This window comes from Dermacentor variabilis, chromosome 8, assembly GCF_050947875.1.
Source record: "Dermacentor variabilis isolate Ectoservices chromosome 8, ASM5094787v1, whole genome shotgun sequence".
Classification (NCBI taxonomy): domain Eukaryota; kingdom Metazoa; phylum Arthropoda; class Arachnida; order Ixodida; family Ixodidae; genus Dermacentor; species Dermacentor variabilis.
The window spans coordinates 79322828-79344915 of NC_134575.1; the positions used below are offsets into that span (position 1 = coordinate 79322828).

Sequence of the window (22088 nt, forward strand, 5' to 3'; positions counted from 1 at the left end):
TCATGCTAAACCTTTGCCTTCGACGAGCGTTCCGCTGGATATTCCTGGTTGCAGACGTCCGTCGTGCAGTCATTGGAGCAGACTTCTTGCATAACTTCGGACTCCTTGTAGACGTCCAACGACGCCGTCTCATCGACTCCATGACCCAGCTATCCGTTCCCGGCGTCCCATCACCAGGCACATCGCCCATAGCGCCTATTTCTGCCATGTTGGACGAACCTTTCGCCGCGCTCCTACGCGAGTTTCCCACTTTGACGCGCCTGCCGGACTGGACGCAACCGGTGCAACATGACGTGTGCCATCACGTCGTCACCTCCGGCCCACCGGTCTATTTCCGACCCCGGAGTTTGTCCCCGGAGAAACTCAAGATCGCTCGCGCGTAAACATATGACATATAAACATATAAACACATGCTGCAACTTGGCATCATCCGCCCTTCCTCCAGTAACTGGGCATCACCACTTCACATGGTGCCTAAGAAGGCGGGAGACTGGCGCCCATGCGGCGATTACCGGGCACTAAACAACGTCACAGTTCCTGATCGCTACCCTCTACCGAACATTCAGGACTTCACGGTAGCGTTGCACGGTGCGACGATCTTTTCTAAAATCGATCTCGTTCGCGCCTACCATCAACTACCGGTCGCTGAAGAAGACATTCCCAAGACCGCCATCACCACACCCTTCGGTCTTTTCGAATTTCTCCGCATGCCTTTCGGTTTACGGAACGCGGGCCAATCCTTTCAGCGTTTCATCGATTCCGTCACCCGAGGTTTGCCTTTGGTTTTTGCATACATTGACGACCTTCTCGTCGCACGCTTTTCGGCAGAAGAACATCTTCACCACTTGCGGTTGTTGTTTTCACGCCTTGCCAGTAAAGGAATTGTCATCAACGCCGCCAAGAGTGAATTCGGTCAACCTGAACTCGAGTTCCTCGGTCATATCGTCGACACTAACGGCATTCGACCTCTGCCGTCCAAGATTCGCGTCATCGAAAACCTTCCCCGACCGACCACACTCACCAAGCTTCGCCAGTTTCTCGGATTCGTCAATTTCTACCGCTGATTCATTCCCGAGTGCGCACGACTTATGGCTCCGCTAGACGCTCTCCTGCTAAACAAACGCAAACAAGTGCTTCAGTGGACTGAAGAGGCCACCGATGCTTTCACAAGAGTCGAGTCCGCCCTCGCCGACGCCACGCTGCTTAGACACCCAAAGCCAGACGCACCCACTGCCATGATGACCGACGCTTCAAACACCGCCGTTGGTGCCGTTCTGCAGCAATTCATCGACAATGCATGACATCCACTCGCTTTTTTCTCCACGAAACTGAAGCCTGCGCAGTCCCGCTACAGCGTGTTCGGCCGTGAATTACTCGCTGTTTACCTGGCTATCAAGCATTTTCGCCATTTCCTCGAAGGCCGTGCATTCACTGTCTTGACTGACCACAAGCCCCTTGTGCATGCAACGAATCGCTCGGCGTCCTGTTACTCGCCCCGCGAGATTCGACACCTTTCCTACATCTCCGAGTTTACAACAACGTTCAGCCACATCAAGGGCACCGACAACGTTCCAGCCGACGTTCTGAGTCGTGTCAATGTCGTTTCCACTTTGACATCGGAACCTTTCATCATCGAGGCCGACTTACTCGCCAGTCAACACGTGAAGACACTGAACTTCGTACACTCCGGAATTCGTCAACGTCCCTGAAATTGGAATACGTCGTTGTGACCCCAGATGGTACGTCCGTCGTCTGCGACACTTCTACCGACAAACCTAGACCATACATTCCGGCATCCCTTCGCAGACGTCTATTCGAAACCGTGCACAACCTGTCGCACCTTGGCATACGCGCGACACAGAAGCTTCTTTCCAGTCGTTTCGTTTGGCCTCGGCTAAACGCGCAAGTTCGCGATTGGGTTCGCTGCTGTTTGTCGTGTCAACGCTCTAAGATCCAGCGTCACCCCATTCCGCCTGCCAAGTCTTTTCTTCCACCGGATGCTCGTTTTGACACCGTACACCTGGACCTCGTCGGCCCTCTCCCACCTTCGAAAGGTTACTGCTACATACTGACGTGCATCGACCGTTATACACGGTGGCTAGAAGCTACACCTATATCTGACATCTGAGCGCCCACTGTTGGAGCAGCTTTCGTGTCTACGTGGATCGCAAGGTTCGGCTGCCCATCTACAATAATCACCGATCGCGGTCGGCAGTTTGACTCAGCACTCTTCAACGAGCTACTCAAACTACTCGGAACGACACGTTTTCGCACAACTGCTTACCACCCGAAGTCCAACGGACTAGTTGAACGTTTTCACCGGCATCTCAAGGCCTCCCTTATGGCACATGAATCGCCGGAGAAGTGGGGCCTGCATTTGCCCCTCGTCTTACTTGGCATCAGAGCCGCACTCAAGAACGACCTACGTTGCTCCTGTGCTGAGCTAGTTTACGGCACTCACCTGCGCCTTCCGTGCGATTTCTTTGTCGCCACCCCCAAAACGCCAATGCCATCACCTGCCGAATACGTTGCCGAAATGCAAGCCTTCTTCAGCCAGATACGCCCCGTGCCTACACGTTCACAAGAAGCAAGGTCCCCGTACGTTTCTCCCCCACTCACCTCTGCTACCCACGTTTTCGTGCATAACTGTGCCGTGCGGAAGCCTCTGCAAACACACTACTCCGGGCCATATTGTGTTCTAGAGCGTCGCCCGACGACATTTGTTTTGTTGTGAGTGTCAACGGCCGATCAGACACGATTGCCCTGGAACGTCTCAAACCCGCCTACATCGAAGCACCCGCGCCATCAGCTCCACCAGTATGCGACGCGACCCTGCTGCATCCTTCGACGCCACCTGCGCACGTGACACCCAAGACCAACGCCAAGACACGCCGCGTCACATAGACTTTCCATCGTTCGTCGAACTTTCCTCCTCTCTAGGGGGCGAGCCCTCTGTAGCGGCAGCAGCATCGGCGTCGCACGAGAGATGACGTAGACGTTCGCGTCTACACGAGGCACGAGCGGCTGGCACGCTCCGGCACGGGCTGGCGTTCCGAAGGAGATTATTTAAAAGAATGCTACGCTAAGAGATCGAGTATCGGTTCTTCCTCTCCTGCGAGAGTCCGAGACCTTACCGATCTACGTGGTCGCTCGTCGCCATACGCTCAGTGGGCCATTTGATGCTTTCGCATAACCATAAGCGGCACAGTACAGACGTGGATGGAGCACACACAACCGGAAGGGCGCCCGGAAGGCGCCGCGGGTCCTGGATGCAAGGGACCAGGGGGGGGGGGGCTCATATACGTCTGAAGACACCCCTCTTTCCGCCGGCTACACTCAGGGGGGGGGAGGGGGAGTGAATACCTATGGGCCCCGGGTGCCAGACGACCTAGCTACGCCACTGCGAATGGCACACAGACACTCCAAGTAAGCGTGAACCGGATCTATTGAGGATCTGCACGTACTCACGTGTCACACACCCAGGCCGGCAAACCCCGGAGACACATGTCGATCCGAGACAGGTTCGGTGAACAGCGACACATGGAGTGCACAGCTACGCATGCCGAGTGGCCCAATTTGGTCTGACGGTTCGTTTCTAACCTAGTTCACTCGGCGCAGCAGCCTGATGCGCTATCCATTGGACTTTGTGTTCCAGGTTGGCGCGAAAAGCGGTCTGAGACAGAGATCAATAGGCAAGGCACAAGGCCCCCGGAAATGGCGTGAAGTTCATGATAAGAATGTCTATCAAATGAGTACTTCGAATAATAAAAAAACATCGTACTTCGGCCGCGTTGCGCGCGGAAGGCAGGCATCATTGCAGAGAGGCAGCGGGCAGGGCAGTATACACTAACCCCTTAGATGCCGTGTCTCAGAGCGTTCTTCAGAGGTAATTGTCATTAGAGTACAATGCACTGGGAAAGTGCGTGAAGGTAAGGCTCGCAAACAACAAACACTGGTAAAAAAATGCACATAGTATACACTTAACATTCGCAAGATGGACATCTGTGTAAAACTTCATTCTACGTTCAGGGATCACTTACTGCCGTATATTGACGATCACTATACCCGCACATTTATGAACTAGCGATAGTCCCGACTCATACAAAAAATGAATTTCATGTGTATATGAACCATTTATTGAGTTGCCATGAATTTATGTGAAGCTGTAAGGAGTTTCACTTCTTATCGAGTGTATGTCAATATATCCGGTGTTGAATAGACAATAAATTATTGATTGACATTAATTGGAATTGAACGGTGCTATTATTTCAGTTGACATTGAAGTAGAAAAGAATACCATAACAAATAGATATAACATATAATATTGATCCGACATTCTGGGGCCCATACGCGTGCCTTGCTCACGATGCGATGAAGAAAAAACAAAACAAAAAGCGAAACAAAGCGAAAAAGAGTAACAATGGTTCGTGTAAGACCCATTTGCTTTTATTCGCGTTCGGAGCTATCTCGCAACTCGGCGTGTTTCAATTTGCGGCTTCCTTCGTCGGCATCAGAACGCCGCGTCCGGCGCCGAGTGCTGGAGCGAGATCACCTCGTTCTAGAAGAGGGCAGCCAAAAACTTGAGACTGCCGTATCTCAGCAGTTCATTGCCGGCGTAACTCATTACTGCACGACAAAATGTGTCGTAAGATAACGCTTGATAGGGCAGCACCGAGAGAAACGTTTTGCAGCCGCATAAGGGTGTGCTTAGGGAGATACGAGGGACTTCCGTTCGCAATCCTTGTAATAGCGTCTGCGCGAAAAAGATTTGGCATTTTGTGTTTTTTAATCACTGCGTGGCGGATCTGCTACATCCGTTGGGCTTCGGTGGCCGAATAAAAAGCGCGAACAGCGGTCTAGTCGCAACAATTGTTGTAGGAAGGAAGGCGAATGCGAACGTCGGCAATGAAGTGCCTCGTGGTCCTGCTGGCGGTGGCTGTAGCGGCTTGCGTCGCTGACACAGGTAAAAGCTACAGGCTCAGCAGTGCTGCTCAGTTCTGACAGGGGCGTAAAGCATGCTTTCAGGATCACGTTCTCGTCACTACGTTCTTTACGTAAGCGTGTGCCCAGAAAAACGCTTTGGCAGATCTACATTCCCTCCTCTCAACACTCACTGTTCCCTTGAACAGGAAAGCACACAGCCAGTGCATACTACTGCCATTAATTTATTATGCAGAGGCTTGGAGGTTAACGAAACGTGTGGAAAACCGTGCAAGAAACGATGTAACGGAAAACGGTAGGCGTAATTTTCGGAGACAAGGAAGACCGCGGTAATGATTGGCAAGCAACCGGGGTTAGCCTATGATCTAGTTGGCATTGAAGGGAAGAAATGGAACTGGGCAGGCCACGTAATGGCGGAGAAAGGATAGCCGGTGGTGTATCAGAGTTCCACAATGGGCCCCAAGAGAAGGGAAGCGCAGTCGAAGACACCAGAGAATTTGGTGACGCAGTGAAATGAGGAAATTCGCAGGCATTGGATGGATTCAGCTGACCCAATACAGCGGTATACTAGGAAACAGCTGGAAGGAGTCTTTCTTCTGCACTTGACATAAAGTAAGCTGATGATGATAATAATGCCACACTCCTTGTAGGCATACATCATGAACAGTGTAACCTAAGCGCAAACCTTTAGAAGCCCGCCAATATTTTCGTGCGCAACCTTTAGCTGATGCTAAAGTTATCAGCGATATCACTTGTGTCCAAAGAAGCTTACATGGAACCGTCAGAAAGTTTTAGCGAAAAAGCCCTTCGCCGGCTACTGCGGCGACCGCCCACTTTACCATGGCTGATTGCGGTACTTGAAATACCAATTACGAGATTTGACATTTTACCACGCTCTCGTTAGTATGTACAGTTATGACCGAGTTGAAAGGGAACACAGAATTCGTTCACAGGCAACGATTAATCGTGATCTGTCGATTTGAACGTGAGATGTTACGCTGTGACACGCAACTTTATCTTCTAATATTAGCTAGTCGTTAGTCCGGAACGTATGTGTTTAGTCACTGCAGCCTCTTGAAGGCAATTTGCTTACACCTTCCTGTATTAACTCAAGGAATCACAAAAAGTCTACTCGGATCCTCCGATATTTAACCTCAAGCTGTCTGTGGCGATCGCTGAAACATCACCCCGACAGTGCTTTCTCCATGATCGGGGATGCGTCTTCAGAATCTAGGGGTGGGCGAATATTAGAAACTCTCCTATAATGAATCGAATAGTCAGTATTCGTAAATGTGAGTATTTTCAGAATACCTTTCGAATATTTCTGAATGTCAACGGGGTCCAAATAAACATAATATTGGCAAGAAAGTAAGCTAAATTTTCACCCACGCGGGCACATTAGAGACACAAAAAATGAGAACTTGCGTAGTGGAGCATACTAGGTCACTTAGGTAGCCATAGTCTACAAGCAGTGCAGCGATCATTATCACCCTCTGAAGAGCCCTGTGCATGCGCAGAAACTACTTGTTTGCGTCTAACGCTGCATTGGCGCTTATATTAAAGAACGCTTCATGACGTACTATGCAAGGACAGAAAAAAAATTAAATTATGCGGTTTTACGTGCCAAAACCACTTTCTGATTATGAGGCACGCCGTAGTGGAGGACTCCGGAAATTTCGACCACCTGGGGTTCTTTAACGTGCACCTAAATCTAAGTACACGGGTGTTTTCGCATTTCGCCCCCATCGAAGTGCGGTCGCCGTGGCCGGGATTCGATCCCGCGATCTCGTGCTCAGCAGCTCAACACCATAGCCACTGAGCAACCACGGCGGGTTACGACAGAAGCTTGCCGACTTTAAGAATACTGCGATGTGAACATCGTTTTGTATTAATTGGGATCATGGCTGTTAGTTACTCGAAAACTATTTGAAACGTATTCGATATTGGATTCGATTCTCTTCTGGCACTATTCGATGCGTATTCGATTCGACCTCGAAAATAACTATTCGCACACCGCTATCAGAACATGACACTGCCGATGTGCAGACATTTTTGTACGCAACCTCTTTACACGTGTTCCGATTGCGGTGGTAAAAAAGAAGTAACGCATGTTAAGTAAAAAATAACAAAAATAGAATACTCTGCGTACTGAGTATTCAACGACCATCATTTCACTTCAGCGAGTTCAGCATTCAGACACACGTCCACTTGGCTGAAGGCACTACCGTTTTTGACTGAATCCTCGACCTGTCGCTTTCTGTTGGCAATGACGAAAGAATGAGCTTGTAGACAAGACTTGCATGGCGGGTGCAGGTCGAGTTGGGATTCGGGGGATCTGGGTATTCAACCACTTTCGTCTCTGCCAGTTACGCGATTTTAGGACTTCTAGTGCACGTAAGACGACGACGACGACGACGACGACGACGACGACGACGACAACAACAACAACAACAACAACAACAACAACAACAACAACAACAACAAGTTACCACAAAAACAACAACAAGTTACCACAATGAAGCCTCGAAAGTAAAACACGCACCAAATCAGCGTAAGGGTATGTACGGAGTAGTTGTATCGGTTAATTAGCGAAATAATACCAAAATGACACCGAGATTAGTTCGTTCAACACACGCGCTCAGAAGCAGAAGCGGAAGTTTGGATTTATTCGACGAAGAATATGGGCCAATCCCTCAGGTAGTCCAGTAAAAATACGTGGGCCGATCTCGAAGGTAGTGCAGTTTAAGCAACAAGCCACGTGGTACACTAATGCGTTCAGAACCTTTCGTGGGTGTCAAACGCTATTGACTCGCCTTTCCTAAATGTATAAACGACATATGACACGACAATTCTTCCGGTGCACGGTTTTAAATCGTGCCATGCCGTGCATGAGCCTTGAGCTAGTGGTTACATTATTTTCATGAAAAATGTCGCAGTTGTGTCCGAAAGGCGTAGCATCGATTGCGATAGCAAATTAGTAGACAGCAACACCACGCAACGATAGTATATTTATCGGCCGTATAAACTTGCAAACATTTCCTTCTTAACTAAATTAAGAAAGCATGGTGCCATGCGCGCACAGGAAAACATGAACACATTACACTCGATGACCGCGGACACTTGCTGCAGTAGCACCGCGTGGCAGTAGCACCCGAGCGAAGTGACCCTAAATAAATTCAATTATGGACTTTTACGTTCCACAACCACGATCTGACTATGAGGCACACCGTAGTGAGAGGCTCCGGAAATTTGGACCACCTGGGGTTCTTTAACGTGCAGCTAAATCTAAGTACACGGGTGTTTTCGCATTTCGCTCCCATAGAAATGCAGCCGCTGTGGCCGGGATTCAATTCCGCGACCTCGTGCTTAGCAGTCCAACACCATAGTCACTAAGCAACCACAGTCGGTTCGAAGTGACCTTCAGGCTGTCTATCGCTTCAACGCAAACTGAGCGGCGAGCACACAGCACACGCAAAGCTACCAGCCGACTACGCCGTACGCAGTTGCTGCCGAAGGGGCCGAAGTACAACGCCTCCTCTTCGCTCTTCTATGTATACCCCGATGTCATGCGCGCGACGCAAGACGTCGCGCTTTCTCCGCCTTTTCTTTGCTCGCGCGAGATTGGACCGCGGTCGTCGGCTCACCCTCGCACCCTTTCACTCGCGCATACAGGATACGGCGTGCGGTCACGGTATTATCGCCCTTGGACTATATACGGAAAATTACGGCGACGACCAACGCAAAAATGCGCCTGCACTGTCCAAACAATTGCTATCAGAAAAAGAAAGGAAGAAAGCACTACAGGTCTAACTTTACAAAAATCAATTTTTAATTACCTCGCTATCGTGAGGGCCCGCTGTAAACTAAACAAGTAGCATCGTCCTACCCTCTTGACGTTATTCTTAACGGCGTGTCCAGCGCTTTTGAATAAAATTATTTAGCTTGACACATTTATTGATAATCCACCATGTTTCATGACGGAAGGGAGTGTACGGATGGTAAACCGGACAGGGGCATTGACTAAACTAATTGGCTGCTGTAATTCAAGGATTCCTTATGCTCGATTATATTCTTTGTTTATCGCTCACAGACCATATTCCCTGTCTCTTCCGGGGACAATGACGGTGGAGCGGCGCTCGGACCATTGAAAAAGCGCTAAGATAGGAAAATAATGCTAATGGAAACGTCACATTAGCTTGGCACAGGTTTTCGGTAGAAGTGTTTGTTAGAGCTGAAACATTTTAGTCGGCCTCGTAACTTGATGTCATGACTGCGAGATTTAAAATAACTTTGATATCCAGCTCTCACTTACTTCAGTTACTTCAGCTGTCTCCTCCAACGGTTTTGATGAAAGGCCCAAGTGGCAAGAGCTTACAGGCTTCCCTGAGCAGTATTGACGTAATAATGGCTCTCAATATAGCTGTAGTTCATTTCCGACTAGCAGATAGGAGCACTTATACATCGCTGAACTTTCAGTTATTTGCGAGTAGCGTTCTATGTCTTATGAAAACCCGCTGATTTCAGCCATATTCCACTGTGAGAATCATTACCCACTAAATAGCATTAATAATTATGCAGATCCAACGCGCATGTTTGAATCTACGTGAGGCGGATAATAAAATTCTACAAAACTGGACACGGTACGTGTCTACAATTGCCTTAATTTTCAGCTCATGCAACGTGCAATGTTTGCCACGCAATGTTTATGGCAAAACAGATGAGGGAGTAGAACTTGTTGCTGGGCGAGTTGGTTGGGATCTGAAGAATACATTGTTGCGCCAAAAAAAGGAAAAATAAAGACTTCGGAAGGAAGAGTACGAAAAGACATTGAATTGTCTGTAATCAATAACGGTAATGCGCATTTACCTGCGCATTGCACGGTTTGCATGGAAGGCAGATGCCAGCCACTGCTGCGTGAGATAAAGATACTTGGCAGGAGTGGTGATACGTTAGCAAGAGAACTTTTGGAGGCATATCACATTAAAAAGAGAGGCACGAGTTGTATTAGTGACACGTCTGTTTTTTTGTTTGAAAATGAGTTGCAACTGTTAAAAACGTCACTGGATTCGCTCTAGGCAACACTGATGTACGCATGCGCACTTGTTCATTCTCCCTGCCCTGCTGTAAGAATAAAATCAGTTGAAGTTCAGCGCTCAATCTGTCTTTTCGTACTCTTCCTTCCGAAGTCTTTATTTTTCCTTTTTTTGGCGCAACAATGTATTCTTCAGATGAGGGAGGACGAGGAGTAGATTTCAGTGAAGAGAAAGGAGGAGGGGTTGGCCTGGAGAGCGTGTCTCTAGCCTGCTGCTTCTCACTGGAGTAAGGGGAAGTGGGAGAGACAGGGAAAGGTAGGTGCCAGGTGATTATGATATGGCACAAGAACCCACTATGTACACCATGTCCAATGCGCGGTTGTATGCTTTATACGTACCACACGCTGGAGTAATCTTGTCAACCGTGAAGACAGTGCGAAATGTGTTTGCGCGATAAAACGCACCAGTAAAAATTTCGATGATGCTTATATATATTGACAGATGTACTTGTTTATCTTTCTTGGCAGATCGCTTTTCGCCGGGTAGCAAATGTTAAATGTTATCGCTCAGCGCAGGAAGCGCCTGCATGTATCGGAAGTTTCTCGAATGTTATCGATGGTCCTATACTTTGTTGTCACCGCACATTGTGTAATGTGATTGTATGCGCGACGAGCATGGTGTAGTATTTTCTACGAGACACGCGGGCACCAGCGATTATGCTGGAACTTTCGATTATGCATAAAGGCCGACGCGCGTTCCGCGGACCATATTTTGACGATCGCCAACTGTGTTCGACGCTGTCGTCGTGTCCTTAAAACAGCCAGTTCTTGTGGGCACAGTTTCGTCACAGAAATATTTTTTCTTATTCACAGCTTCGCTACTGTGTTGTTCCTCACCGTCACTACAGCGTGACAATCTATGCTGGCGTGTAACGCGCCAGAACCACTATCCACAGTAGGGGACTCCGGAAATTTTTACCACCTTATCTTTAACGTGCGCCCAATGCACGGTGCACGAGCGTTTTCGCAATTTCGCCCCCATCGAAGTGCGGCCGCCGCGGCCGGGATTTCATCCGGACGCCTGGTGGTTAGCACCACAGCGTCATAGCCGCACATCCACCACGGCAGGTTATCTTAGTTATGTAATGTTTATGTTTGTGCTACACGGCTTACGCGTCATGCTGGAAAGGTGACAGAATTTCATGCAACTGCGCACTCTGAGACTTGACTCAGTAATGTCACGTGGGCGAGGGTGATGTTCAAATGGCGTTTGTGAAGACACGTGGCGAAGATAGGTGAACGCAGACAAATGTACGTTCTATGCCACGTGACGTGTAAGCAGTTAATCGGCCACAGTAGCCGCCGCTGCCCCCGCCACAACAGCAGTTGCAGACAAGACCGTCGCCGCTGCAGCAGCAGAGCAGCAGGCAAGACAGCTGCCGGCGCAGCAACAGCAACATGCAAGACAGTCTCCGCAGCAGCAGCATGCAAGACATCCCCCGCCGCTGCAGCAGCAGCATGCAAGACAGCCCCCGCCGCTGCAGCAGCAGCATGCAAGACAGCCCCCGCCGCTGCAGCAGCAGCATGCAAGACAGCCCCCGCCGCTGCAGCAGCAGCATGCAAGACAGCCCCCGCCGCTGCAGCAGCAGCATGCAAGACAGCCCCCGCCGCAGCAGCAGCAGCATGCAAGACAGCCCCCGCCGCAGCAGCAGCAGCATGCAAGACAGCCCCCGCCGCAGCAGCAGCAGCATGCAAGACAGCCCCCGCCGCAGCAGCAGCAGCATGCAAGACAGCCCCCGCCGCAGCAGCAGCAGCAGCAGCAGGCAAGACAGCCCCCGCCGCAGCAGCAGCAGCAGGCAAGACAGCCCCCGCCGCAGCAGCAGCAGCAGGCAAGACAGCCCCCGCAGCAGCAGCAGCAGCAGCAGCAGCAGGCAAGACAGCCCCCGCAGCAGCAGCAGCAGCAGCAGGCAAGACAGCCCCCGCAGCAGCAGCAGCAGCAGGCAAGACAGCCCCCGCAGCAGCAGCAGCAGGCAAGACAGCACCAGCCGCCGCAGCAGCAGGCAAGAGAGCCGCAGCCGCAAGAGCAGCCAGAGCAGTGATGACAGCAGCAGCAGCAGCAAGCAAGAAAGCCGCCGCCACCGTCGCTGCCGCCGCCGTTGCCGCCGCCGCCGCCGCCGCCGCCGCCGCAGCAGCAGCAGCTGCAGCAGTACCACCAGCAGTAGCAGCAGCAGCTACAGCAGTACCGCCAGCAGTAGCAGCAACAGCTACAGCAGTACCGCCAGCAGTAGCAGCAGCAGCTACAGCAGTACCACCAGCAGTACCAGCAGCAGCAGCAGCAGGCAAGACAGCCACCGCCACTGGCGCCACCGCCGCCGCAGCACCAACAGTAGCAGACAAGACACCCGCCGCCGCCACAGAAGAAGCGGCGAAGACAGCCGCCGCCGCAGAAGCAACAGCAAATGAACAATGAACGGGAAGGTCCGTGGAAGCAGCTTTGTTTTAAAGCCCGCCAGAGATTCCTAAATCTGCTAAAAAGCGTACTTCGGCAGAAAGCAAACGTATACAATCGGCCAGACGATGCTGAAAACACGCCATAGCATCTCGATGATGGTCTCGTATCTGGAGCTTGTTGCTCTATTGCGAGGGCCAACGTGCGAAGCAGCAAAGCGTGAAGAGGTTGCGTATAGTCAAAAAAAAAAAAACAGTTTATTCTGTGACAGCGCCGAACAATGGCGGACAGTTCCCCTGCTATCAGTCCGTGCACCGCAACTGGTACATTTACTCCGTGGACTCCTTGAAATGTTTGTTTCAAAGTCATGTGTGGCATAGCTCAGTCTCTACAGGACTGCGCTGCGTTTTAAGGACTGGCATGTAATAAAACCAAGGAAAGAAGGGGCTCACAAGCAGTTGATACGACCTCGACCGGATGAGGTGGATCTTCACCGCAGTAATCGGGGAGCAAGGACGAAGCCGGGCATCGTGATGATGAAAAAAAAGGTAGAACAGATTGTATTCACTTCATTTGTACATGGTTGTGACTCTCATCCGAGTCTCGAGCGGTTCTGATTATCACGGGGGCCAGGACGAAGGGTGCAGTATCCCAATACTGACAACCAGCTGATATGATCTCCACCGGGTACTCCGGGTCTTCGCCACAGGAATCGGGAAACGACGATGATGCCCGACTTCGTCGTCGTATCTCGGTCCCTGCGGTGAAGACCCACCTCGCCCTGTCGAGATCGTATCACAGTGGTGTGTGCTGTTGCGCAAGTTGCCATACTTGTTGTGGCATACTTGGGGACAGAATCATTGGCCCTTACTTCTTCGACGGGAACCTCGATGGAAAGAATTATGCACACGAAATTCTTGCTGGTATGGTATGAAGAACTTTATTTAGGTCCTAAGGGATCAGTCTGGGACAGATGTCGATAAATTTGCCTCGAGTCTCCCTCTCAACGAACTACGGCAAGTTTGGTTCCAGCATGACGGGGCCCCACAACATTTCTTGTCCACTGCAAAGAACTGGTTAAACTGTAACTTTCCATGGCAGTGGATTGGACGCGAAGGAGAGACGTTTTGGCCGCCGAGATCCCCTGATCTCTCTCCACCGGACTTCTTTTTGTGGGGATACGTGAAAGATCGCGCTTACGCAGTTGAGCCCACAGGTGTCAATGACATGAAGATGAGAATAGTTACCGCCTGTAGAAGCATCGACCCGGAAATACTGCGCAGAGTTGTCGACTTCACGCGAGAGCGGTTCACGTGGGGTGTTGCGGTGGAAGGCAAGCATTTCGAGCATTTTTAAACCGTTAGTTTCATGGCGATTGTCATAATTCCAAGTTGAGTAAGATTTCATAGCACTCGAAACTAATATTGTGTAAGCAATGGTATATTTAAAGCAAATTTCTAAAATGTTTGTATGTTTTGTTTGTGTGTAGGCCATGGATTTACACCGTACTTGATTTTTTGTTGTTCTTTTATTCCCACTTTTCCGAAGTAATGCCGGAATCGGAGCTGTGCGTAAATAAATTTAATTTGACTACCTTGACACAATTTCATGCTGTGTCATGAAAACTGGTAGATGCATTTTAGTTTTAAATAGGCGACATAGAGAATACGGGCCATCAACTCGCGTTTCCTAAGCGCTGACAATGCAGGGTCATAAGTTCTCTTTCCGCCATGTGCAAGGCGCCCTGGAAACGTTAGTGGTTAATAATGTGCTGTATTGCAGCTGACGCTGTCGCTTTATGTTGTGAGATGGCATTAATTTCAATCATTCTGCAAACAAAGCTTCCATTATTATATAAAAAAAGCAGAGCAGTATCGCTGCACCTGAGTGCACAAGAAGTCTTAAAACTGCACGGCGTCTCGTCACCCACTCTCTAGCAATTGCTCAAAGAAACAGTGCTGGTCTCGCGTCGTCCGCACAGTCATTCTTCGGTTTCACTGGCCCAGAACGGAAACGGTGGCCGAGAAGGAAAAGTAATCACCGTCGCCTATCGCCCCACATTTTTGTCGGACAAAGCGCCATGCGCAACAGCTGCGTCATACTAGGGAGGGGCATCGCATGCGTAATTAGATGGCTTGGGCTGAAATTTCAGACGTGCATATCTCAGGGCACAGGTGCGTTACTAAAATTGTACAAAATGGTCACCAAATCGCACCGCATCTGAGTTTTCAACATAAACATACATGCTAACTGCAGTATACAAAAAGTTAATTATCAAATTTAAGTGCTGACATTACGACGACAATTATCCTCGCAGTTTGGGACCCCCTGGCCGCATAACCTAGGTAGACAAATTGCTTTTATGTACTCCTCTTCGCATTTTTTAAAAGCCGGAAAGTCTAACTTTGGGCACCCTGTATATATATAACTCTATACCAGCGCTTCTAAGCTTCCCCATCCTCTCTGTACCTTTGCGACGTAAGAGGCTTCCGACACGTCACAGACACACTTTTTTCCACTTTGACACTAATAACGTTGAATTAAAGATGCAGATATAAAGGACATCTATGTGAACCAAAGCTTTCTCTCTCGTGGGTGTCAAATACTACAAGTTTGCCCATTTCATTCCTGCGGCTTCTGGCTAAAAGAAACATACGCGCTCGCATGTGCTCTCATACACCCATGCTACGATACCTGACACGCCCAGCTCAATAAGACTAGTTGGCGTTGGCACGGTAGAAGTAATCGTGCTATTGTGGCCTAATGTACTGGCCGGGCATCGTGGCCCGGCCAGTACATTGTGCTATTGTGGCCTAATGTAATGTAATATCTTTCTGTGTTGGCGGGTCAAGGTTCGATCCCACCATTCGGCGCGGAATAGCCATTTTTTAAAAGTAAAGTGATGCGCTATTCGACAAGAGAGCAGCATCGCCAAGCAGCCACGGCCAGGAAAGTCTGGGAGGATTCGCAAACAAAACGTCGTAATAAAATCACGAAGAACTAGGTAAGCGAGAACACAGTGCCCACGAAGCCATCATCTATCTCAGGTGTGCTTCCTTTCGAATGCAGCGCAGGTCGCTTCCAATCTAGAATGCGCATGGCACAGCTGGAGTAGAAGAGGAGACGCGCTCTAACCTGCCCGCATCCCTCTCAGCGCGCCCACATTTCCCCGCTCCCTGCGCTGTTGCGCGCGGGAGAAGATACCGCAGCATAAAGCCACCATTTCGCTCGGCTCGCACCCACTGCATACAAGGCGCGGCCGCAATATTATCGCACTTTGACATCTTACGAAACATCACTGCGGCGCCGACGACGGAAACTCGCCTGGAGTATCCCTATAATTTCTATCGCAATAAATATACATATGAAATTGAAACTCAACAACGGGACATGCCTGCTTTGCGGTCAACGAGACAACTAAAATGAATTAATTAAGCAGTTATGAAATCGACCATAGCCAAGTGCTATATGCTTCTTTTAGAGCGAAGTTCTAAATGGGGGGGGGGGGGGGGGGACCATTCCTGCGGTGGGTGCCGGTGGTGGCGGCGTAACCGGGGAGGGGACCATTCCTGCGGTGGGTGTCGGTGGCGGCGGCGTAACCGAGCGAACGAGCACAAGAGCGTAAGATGAAAGAGCGAACGCGGATCGACAGATGAAAGGCGCGAGCTTCGAACAGCAGACACCTATGAGAGCGGTCCCTTCAGTGGATAGCTGCACGCGGGAAACTGGTTTCATGCGGATGTATCTGGTTTTAATGGTTTCATGCAATCGTATCTGGTCTCAGCCAGGCCGCTCGTTTCGTACTACCGTGTGCTCGCGTCAGGTCTCGCTCGTTTGGTTTGCTTGGTTTGGTCTCGTTCGCCCTTGTTTCGAATGTGACACGCCCAGCTCAAAGAGGCTAGTTGGCGTTGGTATTTGTACGATTGTGGCCTAATGTTTAGAGCATGGGGGTCTTGCTGCGTTGGCGGCCCAAGGTTCGATGCCACCATTGGGCACGTAATGGTATGATTTTCTTAAAAGTATAGGCTATTCTACAAGAGAGCAGCATCACCCAGCAGCCACGGTCAGCAAAGTCTGGGAGGATCTGCAAAGAAAGCATCGCTATAAAAATCCCGAAGATCGCACGCACAGTGGGAGTCGGTACGAGGTCACTGCAGCTCATCCGGAGCTGTCCGTTACAGATTTCCTAAAGCCACTGTGTTGCATTATGACGTCACAATCAATCAACAAATCAATAAAACGAGAAAAAGACCTTATAATCACTGACCCTTGGCACATGTACGCAGACGGCGAAGGCGTCGCGCCGTTGCTCAAGTTCCCTCCCGACCCCGAGGACTGCGGCCCCAACGAGGTGTGGAAGGAGTGCGTGAGCAGCACGTGCTCCGAGACGTCGTGCAAGAAGCGCATCCTAGGCCCCGGCTGCACGTACGACTGCCGCTACGGGTGCTACTGCGCCGAAGGGTTCTATCGCAACGCCGAGCAGAAGTGCGTCACGGTCGACCAGTGCGGGCCGGAGGAGCCAGAGCCCGGTAAGGCCGTGCCGTGTGCTGTCGTGGTTTGCTTGTGTTTTTGAAGGCAAGGTAATCTTAGCGGAATTCACACGGATTTGGCGCATCTGGGACATGACTATCTTGTAGCCTCTTAACAAAAGCGGAAATTTCTTACTTTAGAGTGTCATGCGAACTTGAAAAGAACTATCAAAATGCCTTTATGAGAGAACATTATTTTTCACCATAGTGGCGGTAATTGTTCTCCATGAGAACAGTTACATTTAGAATTACGTTCTTGAACGGCCATGCCCATTCGCCTTGTCTTCTTCAGCGTCGACACTTGGTTAATCTTTTGTCTGTTATTTTGGGCAGGACTGCTGCAATTAAGAAGTGGTTGGCCTGCTAGTTCGGGGATACTTACCGCATAATAAAGGTATCAAGTTCAGGCGACAGCTCGACGTGGGCCATGTTGAGTGTCGAGAGTGGTTGAGTTCTGCACTCTTCTGAAGAGCAAGTCGCTTAATGAGGGAAGCGATCTATGTAAAACCACTCGGTAGCTCGCAACTTTGATAGCCAAGAGACAGAGAGAGAGATAGATAGATAGATAGATAGATAGATAGATAGATCGATAGAGAGAGAGAGAGAGAGAGAGAGAGAGAGAGAGAGAGAGAGAGAGAGAGAGAGAGAATATTATAGGAAAAGCAGGCAGGTCGGCCTGAGCTATTAGACTCTGGCTTGCTACTGTGCACAGATGAATAATGAAAGCAGACAAAGTGATGAAATATGGTAATGAGGACAGGAGGAGGGGATGCATATATACACTAGCCACGTAACACAGTAATTTCCTTAAAGGCTCGAATGTAGTCCGGCGCTTTTCAAATAGTCCAGAACAGCCCTTGTAGCTGTTGTCGCTACTGTGCGGTCAAGCAGTATGGTCAAATTAATACTTTCGCACTCTGTTTTCCTGCCAGTGCCTACCAGAACAGAAGTCAGCGTCTGCCGGCGTGGCACTTGCGGAGGCCAATCAATAATGGCATATGATCATACGATGCTAATAGATAACGGTTTATAGGGCATGTGGGTCTACCGAAAAAAATTTGCGCGACGACACGAGGACAAGCCGAGAAAAAACAAGGACGAGCTCTCGGACTTATTTCTTGGCTTGTTCCCATGTCTCCGTGCAAACTTTTCAGTATGCATTTCAACCAACTAGCCCAACTTTCTGCTCTCTCATGTGGGTATCTTTAAAGTGGAGGGAGACTTTAAAAGGCGGCATGAAAGAACTGCAAGCAGAGGAGTCATGATAATGGTTGTGCTTTTTGAATATTCTTAGTGGTATCAGTTACAGTTGAGCTGTCTATAAAGCAGAGATTCTTAAAAAAAAACATTTCATTCTAAATAATTCTTTTTATTTTTCATAAGTGTACCTTCCTGTCACGACTATTAGTCGCAGAGCCTTCAAATCTTGCAAAAGTCGGAGGCTAGTCTACTGCACAAATTGAGCTAAAAATGTGTAGATAGGCGAAACACTTAGGAGAATAATTTTTTTTCTGTTTCACCTAGTGCAACTTCACTATTACATGGGCATTTGTTTGCTAAACTCTCGTTAGCTTGCGGATATTCATTCAAGTTACAAACTTACTGGAAGCACTGATATGTTCACAAAATTTAGTTTACATACACCAAGCACCTTTCTATGCAAAGTGTCCGAAAATATGTTCTAACAAAAACGCACATAAAGTGCTCTCAAACTGCTTAATTTATCAACATATCACAGGATTGCCGATTTTCGTAATGAATATTACTGTATTATTTCTCTTTCTTTTTCCGGTCCTTTCATTGCTGTTTTGCTGCGGCTTTCAGTCTGAAGTCGTTTTTTTTTATCCGCCGCGAGTCTATCGATAGCGTGCACTCGGAAACGCACAAATGTCCGGGAGAGGCCCCTGCGTGGTTTAGCACCCTTGCGCCTAGCGGCTGTCATAAAAATTTCGTTTTCGTGTCATTCGTTGAGTTCTCCTTTTCAGAAATGCCAAAGGAGCTACGAATTAACTGCTTCAGTGACGCGGCATACTCTCAGAACTGGATGTGCCACCATAAACAAGCAAAAAAGGTGCGCACGAGAGCTACAAAGACCTCTATATAGTGACTGTAACATGCACTATGTAGAAAGAGAAAACCGAAAAATCAAAACATTCTGTCGATCATGAGGGGTTTCTGTGTAATGAAAACTATTAGCCATACAAAGTAATGTCAGTCGTTTCATTAGCTGAAAAAAACTGCTGTAAAGATTTCTAACGCTATAAATGCCCGGATGTTTGTTCAATGATAGTGCACACGCCTGTTAATTACTGTAAAGTTATTCGATACTCAATCCGACTTGATTCACATTTGATTCGGCCTGAAAGATTGCCGATCGCGCACCCCTGCCGTTGACTTCCGTTCCCGAACGAGAGTCAGACCCCTCGCTCCCCCTCCCCGCCCTTCCAATTTTTTTTCAAAGGTAACACGGGTAACGTTTCGTGCAGCGGAGGATCACCCAACGTGCGGCCCCAACGAGGAGTGGAAAGTGTGCGTGAGCAGCTCGTGTGCCGAGACCACGTGCGAGAAGAGGACCCTGGGCCCCGCCTGCACGGCAGACTGCAACCGCGGCTGCTACTGTTCCGAGGGCTTCCACCGAAACGCGGAGAAGAAGTGCGTCACCGAGGACCAGTGCCCGCCGGTGTAGTGTGCGTCGTCGCTTTGACGCACCGCTTGATCGGTAAGCGGCGTGTCCACATCCACGAAAGGCCTGAAACACAGTTGCGCGTGGAGCAAGATTGTATAGGAATTTATACACATTTACATCTAGCCATAAGAGTACAGACGTTAGTGATCAAAAAGAAAACGATTCGACATACCTTTCATTTATTAGCAATTGGTCATGGGAACTACACACTACTTGAAGTTTGTTCCAAACGTCACTATAACATTTTCATTAGCATTCCAGCCCATAAATAAGTTCCGGGGCGTCAAATTGAGCATGTGAAAAAAGGACATGCGTTGGGGTGGGTGGTTTTTCACTCTGTATACCGTCGCGAGCAAAAGTCTAGACCAGAGATGCCACGAAATTTTATAGCTTTTGGCAGCTTATGTAGAAAGGGGGCAGAAAAGCAGACGTCAACTAGTTCAGCCAACGTATCCTTGTTAGACTAGTATCTTGCGTTGCTACAACTGGAAGTTGAGTGGTGGTGCTAGAAAAAAAACTCAGTGCCCTTCCAGTCTGTAAAAAATAAGGCACAACGGGAAGTTGAGTGGCTGTGCTAGAAAAAAAAGCTCAGTGCCATCCCTGTCTGTGAAAAAGGATGACCAGGGAAGGTGCGTATGTGGGCCCCTTAATGGTGAACTGCACCTCCGGCGCGGGTCGGCCCGGCATTGCACTATCTTCGGGATTTTGCGTCTACAAAAGGGCACGATCCTGGGGGAACTAGCCCTTAAAAGCTTGGCTGTAAAACAAATACATAAATAGGTTGTTTGCTGTTGCCCATTTCTGCTCCCCATACTGTACAAAGGCCTGTTTTCTTTCTAAACTTTTCCCGTCTCTGTATTTGCATTTTCTGCTTTCATATCTGTAAATGTTCATACTCTACTGCTCCTTCCTCTAACGTTCTCAGATACTTTGAATAAATCTAATTAAGTAACTGGATCCTTCGCACAGGCCTCGGTAGCTCAGTGGCTACGCCATTCTGCCTGGGAGCACGAGGACGCGTGTTTCGATTCGGGGTCGCGCGGCCCGATCGGGGCGCAATGGCAAAACTCTCATGTGGGCCGAACATCTGGAGCAGGTTATAGAACATCACGCTCTCTAAATTAAGCCTCAGCACACCGCCACGGCATCTCTCATAACGCCGGCGTCGCCGTGGGGGCGCGCCTTCCAAGACGACGATGAGAGCCAGCGAAGTGTGTTCCGAACACCGCGCGATGGCAGGAAGAGAGCCAAAGGCGTACCATCAACACAGCGAGCAAGGACGCGATGTCACATCGTCTTCTTTGTGTATTTAAGAAAACTGTTTCTTACGGCAAGAAACATGAGGATATGATTACTCTTATTTTTTTCCGTGCACATAGATGTGCGGCACGCGCGCACACACACACACTCCCCCACGTATTCGTCCACGCACTTCACTCGCGCCTAAGCCAAGTAGCTCTCTCAAACGACGTCGCGCAGCTAGCGCTAGTAAGAGCGCGTTCACGCAAAACAACGAGCGCGAGAGCCAGTTTCCATTTGGCCGGAAACGTTGGCGTGAAGCGGGCGAACAACACTCAACCTGTCTTTGGGCGTCGTACATCCCTGTGCATCTTCTCGCCATTAGTTCCTCGACACTTTCGTCCCCGTGACGTCACTGCGTCGTCGTCTCACAGTGTGCATCCGCAGAAACTGCTTCCAGCATTTTTTTTTGGCACATCGCTTGCGAACGGTGTGGACCTTAAACATAAACACCGCATGACATCAAAACTGCGACCTACGCGATGCGCAAACGGGAACGTTGTGGGAGATTACACGTCGCGCAGGTTGACAATAAGGACAGTTGACCCATATCGCACTTAGGTCTACAGCACTTGAATAACCGCTTCACGGTAGCTTCGACTCACATAGATTCCAACAAGTGTGCGCTGAATCTGCATCTTTTTTTTTCTTTTTACGTTGTCGCGGAACTTATTTTGTGTGCTTGTCATTCTTGTCCAGGAGTTCTGCGCACGAGAACACCTTCGAAAGCATCGTGCCACTGCTTCATCGGACAACGAGACCATGGAACAACGAACCGTGGTTATGTAACCAATAAATGCACAAAACGTCAAGTGTGTTGAATGTACATATATGAACATATAGCGCGACACATTGCGTTCAACATCCGCTTCGGCATGCACTCTTAAACAAAATTACATCCGTTGAGTCGTATCTTGCCACACAACAATACTCGTCATCTGTCTTGCCCGCGTTTCCTTTTTTTAACGCGGTGAGCGCGGTACTTCCAAGTCACCAACGGCATGTGCGTTATCAGCATAATCGAGCATTCTCGACAGGAAAGTAGCGAGCGCAGCGTTTTCATGAAAGGAAACGCAAGCAAGACAGATGACGATTATCGTTGTGTGGCAACTATACACCCCAAAGGGTGTACATTTGTTTAAGAGTGTGGAA

At 49.3% G+C, this 22088-nt stretch overlaps 1 protein-coding gene across 2 annotated transcripts in view; it reads left to right on the forward strand.

Moving 5' to 3' along the window:
• LOC142590368 (serine protease inhibitor swm-1-like) overlaps positions 1–21748 on the forward strand; it is a 31891-nt gene extending 10143 nt beyond the window's left edge. For both annotated transcript variants that reach the window (XM_075702437.1, XM_075702438.1), the window contains 3 exons: positions 16709–16951; positions 19438–19670; positions 21636–21748. In XM_075702437.1, coding sequence (XP_075558552.1) covers positions 16709–16951; positions 19438–19637 — 443 coding nt within the window. In that variant the 3' untranslated portion in view covers positions 19638–19670; positions 21636–21748. The remainder of the gene's footprint in view (positions 1–16708; positions 16952–19437; positions 19671–21635) is intronic.
• Positions 21749–22088: the final 340 nt, after the last annotated feature.